The 13,137-nt window shown below is 28.4% G+C and overlaps 3 protein-coding genes across 3 annotated transcripts; 2 read left to right on the forward strand and 1 right to left on the reverse strand.

Moving 5' to 3' along the window:
* The first annotated feature begins 7,833 nt into the window (after nucleotides 1–7,833).
* On the forward strand, nucleotides 7,834–9,029 carry BO97DRAFT_446554 (histidine phosphatase family protein). The gene is made up of 4 exons (XM_025698662.1): nucleotides 7,834–7,957; nucleotides 8,082–8,472; nucleotides 8,539–8,748; nucleotides 8,801–9,029. The coding sequence occupies exons 1-4, from the start codon at nucleotides 7,909–7,911 to the stop codon at nucleotides 8,862–8,864; spliced, it is 714 nt and encodes a 237-aa protein (XP_025546937.1). The 5' UTR covers nucleotides 7,834–7,908; the 3' UTR covers nucleotides 8,865–9,029.
* A 757-nt stretch (nucleotides 9,030–9,786) lies between these two features.
* Nucleotides 9,787–11,280, reverse strand: BO97DRAFT_473382 (uncharacterized protein; the record flags this gene model as incomplete). Its single annotated transcript, XM_025700230.1, has 3 exons — nucleotides 9,787–10,541; nucleotides 10,617–10,961; nucleotides 11,193–11,280. The coding sequence occupies 3 exons, from the start codon at nucleotides 11,278–11,280 to the stop codon at nucleotides 9,787–9,789; spliced, it is 1,188 nt and encodes a 395-aa protein (XP_025546938.1).
* A 1,021-nt stretch (nucleotides 11,281–12,301) lies between these two features.
* Nucleotides 12,302–13,076, forward strand: BO97DRAFT_408700 (cell wall mannoprotein 1 family protein). The gene has a single exon (XM_025695921.1). It carries the CDS (start codon nucleotides 12,372–12,374, stop codon nucleotides 12,945–12,947), a length of 576 nt encoding a protein of 191 aa, XP_025546939.1. The 5' UTR covers nucleotides 12,302–12,371; the 3' UTR covers nucleotides 12,948–13,076.
* The last annotated feature ends 61 nt before the right edge of the window (nucleotides 13,077–13,137 follow it).

Here is a 13,137-nt window from a genome sequence, read left to right on the forward strand (position 1 = left end):
TATTAATTTAAATAATTTATTATTATTATTACTGCTAATATTTATTATATAATTCTGAATATTACTATTACTATTTTTTTTTATTAGATTATTTTTTAGTAAAGTTAACTTACTATTAACCTTTATTTTTATAATATTTATTATAAATAATTTCTTATAAGAGTTTTTTCTAATATTATAATTAATTCTAGTATTATAATTTCTTTTTTTTACTATAATTAGTTTTATATTCTTAATTTTTATAATTATTCTTTTATTTTTAGTTTTTATTTTTTTTATTAATATTCTAGATATCTTATAACTTCTTATAATTTTTTTTCTTCTTATAATACTTTATTTTTCCGGGATAAAGTTATATAGTATATTCTAAAAATAAATAATATATAAACAGCCCCTGTAACTTAAGGTTTTTTAATAATTAAATTTTTTTTATTTTTTATAAATATATCTAGAATAATTTAGAACTAGTTAGTATTATATATATAAACTATTAATAAAGAATAGAGTATTTTACTCTTTATTAAGTTATTTCTTATAGTCTACTTTATAAAGATTTAAGAAGTAGTATTTATTATATTACTTAATTTCTTTTTCTAGATAAAATAGCAGCCTCTATTTAATTATAAATAGGTATAAATTTAGTTATTTATTATATACTTAGTTATATATATTAGATAATTATAATTTTTATAACTAGTTATCTAAGTCCAGCTCTGTAAAGATATTCTTATAATTTAAATTAATAGATAACTATTATTTAACTAGATATATATATATTATTATAACTTTTTTTACAGGAGGATATTCTATAATTATATATTTAAAAAAATTAGATAAAGATATAATAACTATTTATATATAAAAAAAGTATATTATTTTTTTTATTATTAAAATTTCTTTATATATCCTAATCTCTGTCTATTATAATATATATTATAATTATATTACTATCTTAAGATTTATAAATTATAGAAATTTATAAAAAATAGATAATTAGTTTATAAATAATTTATATATATTTTTTTTTTAGAATAGTTTTATATTTTCTACTCCTGTAATATAAATTCTTTATAAAATTATAAATAGTATAAATTTATAATAAACTTCTAAATATTTTTCTTTTTAAAATAGTTTTTTTATTTAATTAAGATTTTTATAAATTTTTTTTATTTTTATAAAATAAGAAATATCTCTAGATAATATTTATAAATCTTTAGTTTATTTTTTTATAAGAATTATTTACTTAAGTCTATTTTTTCTATAATATAGTATTTATAAAATAGTAAAATATAGAATATATTATATATTTATAATTCTATAGATAGTTTTAATTTATAAGTTTATTTATTTATTTTTTTAATTATTTAAAAAAACTTATAATAGTATTAATCTAGTTTCTAGTTTAGATATTTTTATAGAAAATTTTTTATAGATAATTATATCTTCTAGTTTATTATAAATATAACTAGTTTTTAATTTTTATTATAAAATTTTTTTTAGTAGTTATATATTTATTTTAGGTTTATAATTATCTACTTCTTAATTTTTTCAATCTTATATAAATATTTCTCTAGATTTTAGGTTAGTTTTTCTATTATTTATAAATTAAGAATAATTATTTATAAATATTAAATAGTAATTATAGAGAATAGTAAATACTTAATAAATATTTATAAAAAATTATTATATATAAACTTTATTAAAAATAATATACTTAATTATTTTACTTAAAATTAATATAATTTTATAAATATTATTTTAGTATACTATTTAGCCTCTTAATTTAATTATTAATTTATAAATAATAAACTATACTTAATCTTTATTTAATTATAAAAATATAAATAAAGTCTAATTAAAAGTTTTTTATAAAAATTATTTTCTAGTTTATAATTATCTTTACAGGTATTTTATATAAATAAAAAATCTTTTTAAAAAATATTATTATAAGTTTCTTGCCTGATAATATTTTATAAATTAATATAAAATAGATTATTTTATTAAAATAATCTATTATTATTAGTATACTATTAAATAACTCTTATATATTTTCTATTTTTATTATATTTATAAAAAATCTAGTAATAAAGTTTATTATTATCTTTTTTTATAATTATATAAATATTAGTAAAGAATTTTAAAAATTTTTATTATTTTTTATAAATTATCTATTCTTTCTAGTATATTTTATATATATAATAATATTTTTATATAAAGCTTATAAGTCCTAGTTACTAGAATTTATATATAATAAACTTTTTAGTTTTAATTTTTATAAAGTACTTTATAATAGAGTTATTATATAGTTTTATAAGAATTTTTAGTTTAAGTATATAATTATCTAGGATATATAACTTCTTTATAAAATATAATAATCTTTATTTAATTATTTATTATAAATAATTATTTACTTATAGTTTTTTTTTTTTTTTATCAGGCTAGTTACAGGAGTTCTTTTTTTTTATATTATAAAAAAAATATTTTTTATAAAATAGTTTTTTTTTAATAATTCTAGGAGTACTTTTAGTAATATTTTTAATAAATTTTTATAATAAAACTTTTTTTTTTAATTATTTTTTTTATAATTATATTAAATTCTATTTATTTAAAGTCTCTTACAGAGTTTTTAATTAATAATATCTATATTTTTTTTAAACTGATTTATATTTTCCGGAATTCTAGAAGATTATTTAATTATTATAAAATTATTTTTTCTAGTTTTTTATAATTCTTCTCTACTGTTTTCTAATTATAATCTAATTATTATAATAATATATTTATAAGATTTTATAATCTTAGCTAATATATTAGAAAAAATTTAAATATTATAAAATATTATATCTAGTAAATTTATTTCTATAAAAGTTTTTTATTTATTATAAAATATTATAAACTCTTATAATTAGTAATTATTTTAATTAAATATTTTATATTTTTTAGCTAATATCTTTATTTTTTAAAAAATTTTATTATTATAAATAACTTTTAATTATAGATATTATAGTTCTATTTAATTTAAATTATTTTCTATAAATAAAAAGTTATTAATTTTTATTTTTTTTATAATTCTTCTATAATAGTATACTACTAATTATAAATCTAGAGGTATCTATTTTTATCTTTATAAATTTTTTTTTTAGAAGTATATTATTATTATATTCTTTATAAATATATTCTTAAGTTTTTAGAAATTTTTATAAATTTTAAGAATTAAAAAACTATATCTAATTTTTTTTTCTTTTTTTTATAAGATATTTTTATTAGGTCTATAATTATTATAATAATTTATAAATATTATTTAATAAAATATCTATACTAGTTTATAAATTTAATAAATTTTAGGATATTTTTTATACTTTATAACTCTAGCTAATTATAAATAATAATAATTTTTTCTAATTCTATATAAATATTCTTATAATTAATTAAGAATTTAAGAAAGTTAATCTTTATAATTATAAAGATATACTTATTTAATTTTATATATAAATTTATCTTTTATAAAATTCTTAAAATCTTATAAATCTATTTCTTATATAATTTTAAATTCTGTAAATAAATAATAATATTATCTAAGTAAATAATTATAAAATTATCTAGATATTCTATAAATAAAGAATTTATAAAGTTCTAAAACTTTATAAATATATTTATAAATTTAAATAGTATAATAAAATATTTAAATAATTTATATTTTATATAAAAGATTATTTTCTATTTATATTTTATTATAATCTTTATTTAATAGTAAGCTTTACAGAGATCTAATTATATAAATTATTAAATTTTTATAAATTACTTAATATATTTATTAATTTATAATAGTAGATAGATATTCTTAATTATCTACTTATTTAATTTATAATAATTTATATATATTTATAAATTATTATTTTTTTTTTCTATAAAAAGAACTAGTACTTCTATTAATAATTTAAAATATTTTATTTATTTTTTTATAAATATTTCTTACAGATAATTTTACAGGATTTTTTTTTCTATAAAAAATATTTTATAAATTTATTTTATTTTTAATTTAAATTTTTTACAGAGATTTATCTCTAGATTTATTTTTAATTTTTATAATAATAGATTTATTATCTTTTTCTCTATAAATACTTTATAGTATTTTAAATATTATTCTAGTATTATCTAATTTTTAATTATTTTATAAACTTATTATATTATTACTAGATAAAGATTTAGTTTCTTATAGATTTTTTTTATTTAATCTAGATTATTATAATCTATAATATTCTTAATTCTCTTTTTTATAAAACTTTAACTTATATTTATAGAACTCTGTAAGTAATTATTATTTTCTAATTTATAATATTTCTAAGATTATTTTATTTATTATAAATATTATAATTATAAGATCTCTTTATTTTTTATAATACTCTTTTATATTTTCTAGTATAATTATAAATATTATAATTTCTTTTAATTATATTATATTTTTACTAATATCTTTTACTAAGATTTTTATAAATATAATTAACTAGTTAATTTATTTTATAAGTATTATAAATATAAGATTAATTTTTATACTAATATTAATTATTATCTTTATTTTTATAAAAAAATTTTCTTTATTCTCTGGAATAGATCTATTATATAAATATAAATTTAAATATATTATAAGTTTAATTTAGTCTAGTAATAATACTATAATTTAGCTAGTTAATTATTTTATAGATATTTTATTTATTCTATATTTCTTTATAAAATAATTAGTTTTATTATACTTAAAATATATTTTTAGTTCTATAGATCTTTTAAATATATATATTATAATTTTAATAGATTTCTATAACTAATTCTATTACTAGTTTATTTTTATATAATTAATTTTTTTATTTATTAAGACTACTTATAAGTATTTTATTTTTAGTTAATCTAATATTACTTTTATATAATTTAATTTATTATTTTCTAATCTCTAGATTTTATTTATAAGACTCTTTTTCTTATATTATTTATATTACTAATTTAAAATTAAATATAATCTTATAAGTAATATAATAAAGTTTTATTTTAAAATAAGAAAATTTAGTTACTTATAAATTTTTCTCTTAACTACAGAATAAAATAATTTAAAAAAGAAATAAAATTATATAGTATCTAAATTCTATATTTTATAACTAAATTTACTTTTTATTTTTTTCTACTATTAGAGATATATAAATTCTTATTTATTTTTATAGAACTTTATTTTTAGAATTTTTAATTATATTTTTTATAAATAGTTTATAGAATTCTTTAATTATAGTTTAAAGAATTTATAAAAATTAATTTATTTTTTTTTATAATATAATTCTGCTGCCCTATCTTTTTATAAATTATTTAATATATAATTTAAATAAATTATTATAATCTATATTTTTTAATTTTTAGTTTAATTATTTATTTCTATAGTTAACTTCTATTAAATAATAAATATATAATAAATAATATAATTACAGATACTATAATAATCCTTATTTATAAATAGATTAATTTATATATTTATTTTCTTAACCTCCGTGGTACTAAAATCTAAGTTATCTAGATTTATTTATAGATATTTTTTTATAGGATTAATCCCTAGTTCTTATTATAGTTTTATAATTTATTAAAGTAAATTTAGTTATTTATAAAGTATTTAAATATAAGATTATATTTTTTTTTATAGAGAAATTATTTTTTATAAAAACTATATTTTTTATAATAATATCTAAGAATTTTTTTTATTTTAATTTTATATATAATATCTAGATATTACTTACTAGACTATTTTATAGGATATAAGTAATAAAATTATAAGAATTAAAAAATAAAATAGTATAATAAATAAATATTTCTTATAAGAATTAAAAATAGTATTATATTATTTTAAGATATTATTACTAGTTTCTTATTTTTATAGATAACTGTTATTTATATAATAGTTATAGTTATTTACCTAGTTTCTTATATAATCTCTTATTTTATTTTTATAGGGGTAGTTGATATTTCTTTATAATAAGTTTATTACAAAGATTATAAGAATATTAGTCCTTACAGATTATAGTAAAGTTTTAATAAAAAAAGAATATTATATAAATTAAATATTAATAATATTATATTTAGTACTAGTATTTATATCTATAAATATTTTATTAATATTTAATACTTATATAAATACTAAGATTCTATTAATTATATTTATCTTAAAAAATTAGACTAGAATAAAAGATAAAACTCTAATTTTAATTAATTTTTTAAATTAATTTTTTTAGTTTATAATCTCTAGATTTAATTAAGTTTTTTATTCTTTTTAGAATACTAGTTTATAAAATATTTAATACTATTATATAAATAATAATATAATTATTTTTAAATCTAATTAAAAATATAAAATCTTAGAGATCTTTATATTTCTTTATTAAAGTAAAATTATTTTTATAATATATTTAGATTTTTTTATTTTTACTTTTATTTTTACTGTTATAAATATAGATTTTAATAATAAATAATAACTAATACTATCTTATTATATTCTTTAGATAATTAATAAATATATTCTTTAATATATTAGCTAAAATTAGAAAATAATTTAATAAAAAAGATAAAATTTTATTTTTTTTTATTACTTTAAAAAAATACTATTCTAGTATATTAAAATAAATATAAAATTTATATAAATTTTAATTATTTTATTACTATACTTATTTAAATTAATTTATTATATCTAATTTAAATATAGTAGTATTTCTTATAAAAAAAAGAGTTTATTTAATAAAAAAAAATTATAAATAATTAATAAACTTCTTTTATTCTAAAGATAATTTTTTAAGATATTAATATTATTTTTATTAATAAATAATACTTATATAATTAATAACTTCAAGAATTTTTTAATAATCAGTATTAAATTTAGAAGATATTTTTTAAAAATTATAATTTAAATTATAGAATTATTTCTATTACTTTTAGATATTAAAAAATAGTTTAAATTAAGAAATATTCTTAATTTTAATATCTAATTTTAAATTATTTAAAGATAATAAAGTCTTCTGCTAATAATTTAGTATAAAATTAATATTATATTATTAAATCTCTTATTTTAATTTAGTAGCTTACTACTGTAGCTATTAATAATTTTAAAATCTATTAATAGTATTTTATATTATAATAAGATTCTTTATTAATAAGTTATAAGTAGCTAGAGTAGAAGATCTAGTATTTATAGAAAAAGTTTCTAATTCTAAATTACTTTTAAAATATAATTATTAAAATAATATCCTATACTCTTCTTCTACAGGTAACTAAAAAAAAAGATTAGAATTATAAAAAAAAAAGATTAATTAAATATAGAATTAAAGTACTAGTATTATATAAATATAGACTAATCCTTATCTTCCTAGAATATAATAAGGCCTGGATATTTAAGATATAGATTCTACTAAATTATTAATATCACAACTATTTCATAACTAAGGCATGGGTATTCCGTCACGGTAACCACTCGGTTACACGGGTTAACCATGACATAAGTAGTTAAGATAATAATTACTTCTCTAGTATTTATTCCTAACATAATCTGGGATTACTTAAAAATTACTTAGAATATATATTTTTATACTTCTTCTATTATCCTAGGCTACTTAGTAAGCAAAAAGCAGCACCAAGTTTAATCTAAAGCAGAAAGAGAAAGTTAATTGATTTCTGCAGAAATCCAGTTTAGTAGCAAGCTAGTACCCAAACAACCACCGGTGAAGTATCGGAGTATTACATAAACCCCCACCAACCAACCAAAGCAAACCCAACAAACACTCAATCAATGGCGTCAACCAATCTCTCCCTCCGCGAATCCAACCCACTGCAACGACGTGAACAACCACCAGACTGATCACAAGATAGAACACTGCCTAGTGTAGAAACAAGATGCCTGATAAAGACGCCGGCACGCCGCGAGTTTTTCTCTACCGCCACGGTAAGCCTCCCACTGCTGTAGTCTCTGCCCTCACCGTAGTCAACCCCTCATCCCCATCCCAAAACCCCAATCCCCAATATCCATCCACCCGAACCCCATAATCAGACGATCTAACAATCAACAGGAGAAACCGAGTGGTCCAAAAGCGGCCGATATACAGGGACTTCGGAGATCGAGCTCACAGCCTCGGGAATCGCGCAGGTAACAGCGTCAGGCAAGATCCTGGTGGGGGCGGGGAAGCTGATCGACCCGGAGCGGAAACTGGCGCGGGTGTTTGTGAGCCCGCGGCGGCGGGCGGCGCACACGTTCGAGCTGGCGTTTCCCGAGGCGGATCGGGCGGCGCTGCGGGCGGCGGGCAAGGTGCAGGATGGGGATGAGCGGTTGGCGGAGTGGGGGTATGGGCTCTACGAGGGGCTGTTGACTAAGGAGATCCGCGCGCTGCGGAAGGAGCATGGGCTTGATGCGGAGCGGGAGTGGGATATCTGGAGGGATGGGTGTGAGGGTCCGGGCGGAGAGTATGTATCTCTTTCTCTTGGGGGAAGTGGGGATGAGAGAGGAGTGAGGTGGGCTAACGTGTACAGATCACCCGAAGACGTCACGGCGCGCATCGACAGTCTGATTGAAGAAATTCGCGCCCTCCACCGCGGTAACATGCACGGTGAGCAGCCCGCCGATGTCGTTCTCATTGCCCATGGCCATACCCTGCGCGCCTTCACCAAGCGCTGGCTCGGCTATCCCATGGAATTTCCCTTGTCTATGATGTTGGAGCCCGGGGCTGTGGGTGTTCTCAGGTATGTAGCTCATTCAGCTAGGGTGCGGGGTTGGAACTAATAGTGCGCGTAGTTACCAGCATCATAGTATTGATGAGCCGGCTTTCCTGGTCGGGTATGGGTTCCCGTTGGAGTAGTGATTGGGTCTAGAGTGGGGTGTGTTTGTTGGGTAGACTGATTGGCTTGTGAGGTTCTTAGAATGTGATTATGGAGCATGATTCACTGGCTGCGCTAGTTGGGAAGGTAGATTAGAATGGTGCCGGTAGATATAAAAAATCGATAGAGTTGAGGGTCTATCTCGGATAGAAGTGGTTAGGACGGTTTGGAGGACGTAGATGATGTAGCGTTGGTCCATAGCCTAGCACCTTCAACAGTGCCAGTATATTTGAAATAGTATAAAGATAGGGAAGTCTCACCATCAGATTACTGTAAGGACTTCGTACAGCAGCTAGCAAACCTATCTAGCAATGTTTAGCTCTACTCACAGGCAACATAATGATCAATCCCGGGGGATGGTCACAATTTTCATAATGGGATACCTCTACACCTAGCATTCGCAACTTGTCTCACACATCTCGTTATTATTGGCTTCCGTAGCTGTTTCTCTGTTATCCTACCTTGTAGCCAGTGCTTTCCAAAGATACTGCATGTTATGGTGAGAATATCTATGGGAGGGATTTGGCGGGTTTTTATCTATGTATACCTTTGAAATATCTTATTGTATACTATTCCCTTCGACTTATACTAGGGATTCTAGCATAGTAATTCAACCAATCATGAATGGAAATAAATCACAATGAAAGAAACCCGGAAAAATTATATCTATCACATTAATAATTATATTATAATCAACTCTGGCTATCTGCAGTAAGATTACTAATCTTTATGGTACTGTATTTATCTTGCAAGGAAACCGCTGTATGCCAGGTGGTACGTCAAAGCAAGCTAAGACCCATGGCTGTGAATCATGGCCTTTTCCGTTAACTCAAATGGACAGAGCAAGGGGTTGCTCGTGGAGCATATTCTTGCTACGAGCCAAGACTACCTGGGTCTTATTCTTCAAGCTGAGGTGAGCATCTCATTGTAAGCCCGGAGGGTATTGATAATACCCTCCCGAAACTCACCACTGCCCCATCGCAGTACGGCCCGGAGATGGCGTACCAGATCCCTCGAACTATCCCTGAGGGTGGTCCTCCAGGACCCCAAACAGACCATGGAGAAAGTCTTCTCCCGCGGTTTCTGGAAGTGGAGCCATAGTTCGTGGATGGGGCCCTCCATGGTGATGGAGAAGACGATATTCGGCGGAGGCGGAGCTCTTGGAAGCCCTGGGGCTGACTCTGTGGGATTGGGGTTGCTGTTCCGGCTGCCCTCATCCAACCGCTGGGCCGCTTGGAGATCGGCCAGGCTTTGCAAGATCTGAAGCGCGGAGGCGCCGCTGACCGCAGCTTGATTCTGTGCCTGGTAAAGATTCCCGCCGGTGGCGCCGGACTTTGCTTCCACGATCAGAAAGGGGAATCGGAGTTCCAAGGGAGTGGTGTGCGGGTCACTGATCAGAGTGGATGCAAGTTGCAGGTCCTGTAAGAAGAATTGAGGGACGCCGAGATCCTCGAGGGCTCGTGCTAGGCTGTCATCGGATAGGCCAATACAGATATCCGGGCGAGGATTCTTCAGTTTGAACAGAGGAATGGCAGGGACGGCTGGATCCGGGGTCCCCTCGCGAAGAGTTTCCGGCAGAAGCTGACCAGGCTGGTTGCGTTTATGCGGGATCATGGGAAGAGGGTTGTTGACCGGCGGCTTTACATCTTCATTCCAGTCTTTTGATACTACTCAGCACCAAGCCTCTCAGAGCCCAGGATATCGGATGCTAAAGCAATTGGGAGCCTACATACCTCGGTTGATTACAACCTTGAGCCCTGTGGGTCTTATATCGTCAATCACCGCATATAAGGCTTGTGTCCATTCGGCTTCCCCTGAAGAGTTCCGGACAAGTTCCTTGGACTTACTCCAAAGCTTCTCTGAGGCAGGAAGTGGGGAATCGTCGTTGTCGTGTAGCGAATGAAAGGCTCGATTGATGGCATAATCAACGATGTCCGTGGGGCTTTCCTCGTCGATGTATATTTTGGCGCGCTTGAGGGGACCATTGCGATATTGTGTCTCACTGAGTCGAGATGGGCTACTTGACCGAGAACGCTGTGAGGACGAGCGTGTGGAAGAAGGAGGAAGTCTTGGTGCACCTGGGAACAGGTCGATATGTGTATTTTGATTATGCTTCTCGAGAGCCTCTTGCGTGAGACTATATCGTTTCGAGGAGATTATAGGAGAAAGAGAGCGCGATCGCTTCATTTCTGCGGTATCTAGAGAAACCAGGCCTTATACACTGACTATCTTGTTGGGCGCTTTCCAGTGATTGGGTGGAAGGAAGAGAGTGGGATGACTGACGTGTCAGGCTAAGATATGCAGGCAACCAGGCAACCAGAGCAACCAAGGCAGCAAGGCAGCAAGGCAGCAAAAAAAAGGCACAGATACAAACAATGCAAACAAAATCAGAGCCATGCTAACACATAGCTAGAGCGACTTGTCGAGAGCCATTGGTGAGCAAATCAGATTATGGACGCAAGATCAGACATTATACCTGGCTCTAAAGCTTAGATGCTAATTGAGGGTACCATGGATGATGAAGAATAAAACTTGAGTAGGGCTGCAAAACTGTCCAGTGCTGTACCACCAACCTCTCTACAATATCAATGCTGGTTTGCCAGTGCTTTATTCCTTTCAGTCAGTACCAGGTCAATCTACCATGTTTCCAAGATATACCATAGCTTATGTGCCTGTCTGTGCTTTGACAGTCCCACTGAGTTAATCGAAGGGCGCTTTACATACTTCTGTTGCCGCTGACGGGTCATGGCTCAGCGTAGGGCTCCGCTTTGCAATTTCCCCTTGCGAGGGATGATATATGATGTCGAGTCATATACTTTGCTCACAACTAACACTCTTCCGACAATCATTGGGTAGTAAGCAGCCACCCCCGTTCGAGAATATATATCCCGCTTCGCACCGCAGACGGAAATCCTGTACCTCGGAAGCACATGCCACACCCCAAATGAAGCGATCGCGCAGTTGCAGGAACATAACTCAATTGGCCATTCCCGAGGCACATGTCAGCCAACACAAGCCTCGACCCAAGACTACTGCTGCGGGGTGTGGTGAATGTCACATCTATCACATATTAAATTTGTTCCGATTAGGAAACCCGCCATGTCAATCGCGACGGCCCCTGCGCGGGACCCTGGATCGGCACTGCTGCCGCACAGGAAAGGTACCTGTTCGAGACGATGATGGACGAGGCTGCAGTGAGATGCAGCTTATTGTGGTGGCGAGTGATGTCCGAGGTGTTGACTCGTGGCTTGGGCTGAGTTTTGGAGATGACGAGCGACGGCCTAGTGCAATCATGAGCCCTGTCCGATGGAAGAGGGGTCAAGAAAAGGCAATGGCATTCTTGCAAGCGAAATTCGATATAAGTAAGGGGCCTGTCGTGCATGCTCGCGCGGGCTAACGCACGATCTCGTCCCTCGTGCCTTGAGTGAAGTCTTCCTCCCTCTCCACCAAAATTAGCGCAACGCACGAACACACAAACGGCCGCCAAGATGCTCATGCTCAAGTTGCCACTCCTCCTCCTCACCCTCCTCACCACCACCCTCTTCGCGTCCGCAACCTCACCCCCAGTAACAACCAAGCGCGACGCCCCCACCGTCCTCGCAGCCGTGACCAAGCTCTCCACCCAGCTCACCACCCTGAACAAGACCGTCAGCGCCTACCCAGGCGGAATCGAGGGCTCGCTGCGAGCGCTGCAGATCCAAGCGGAGACGATCCAACTCGAAGTCGACCTGAAGGCGGCGATCGTGGCAGCCAAGCGGTCGGCCAACTTCACCGACGCCGAGTCGCTGAGCGTGGCGCAGGCGTTCATCGCGCTCGAGCCGGCCATCGCCTCCACGCTGGCCAACATCGTCGCCAAGAAGCCTGAGTTCGACGACGGGTTGCTGGGCATCGCGTCGCTGAGTTTTCTGGTGGAGTGGGACCTGCAGCAGTTGAGCTTCTTTTCGACGCAGCTGGGCAAGGCGGTGCAGGAGAAGTTGTCGGCCACGTATGCGGCGTTGGCGCCTTTGGTGCTCGATCAGATTGCCAGTGCGTTTGCCGCTGCGGTGAAGGCTTATCAGTCGTAGGTTGCGGGTTGCCCGCAGTCTGGACATAGAAAGATGATGATGGGGGTTCATTGCAATGGTACGAATGTTTGGACACGCGGAAAGGATCCTTGTTGTTGCGAACATACGTACTTTAAAAATACAGTAATCACTACAAATATAATCGACTTCTAGATGTAAACAGACTTGAGAAACAAAGTATCATTGGTTC

The sequence above is a fragment of the Aspergillus homomorphus genome (assembly GCF_003184865.1).
Source record: "Aspergillus homomorphus CBS 101889 unplaced genomic scaffold BO97scaffold_58, whole genome shotgun sequence".
Taxonomy (NCBI): domain Eukaryota; kingdom Fungi; phylum Ascomycota; class Eurotiomycetes; order Eurotiales; family Aspergillaceae; genus Aspergillus; species Aspergillus homomorphus.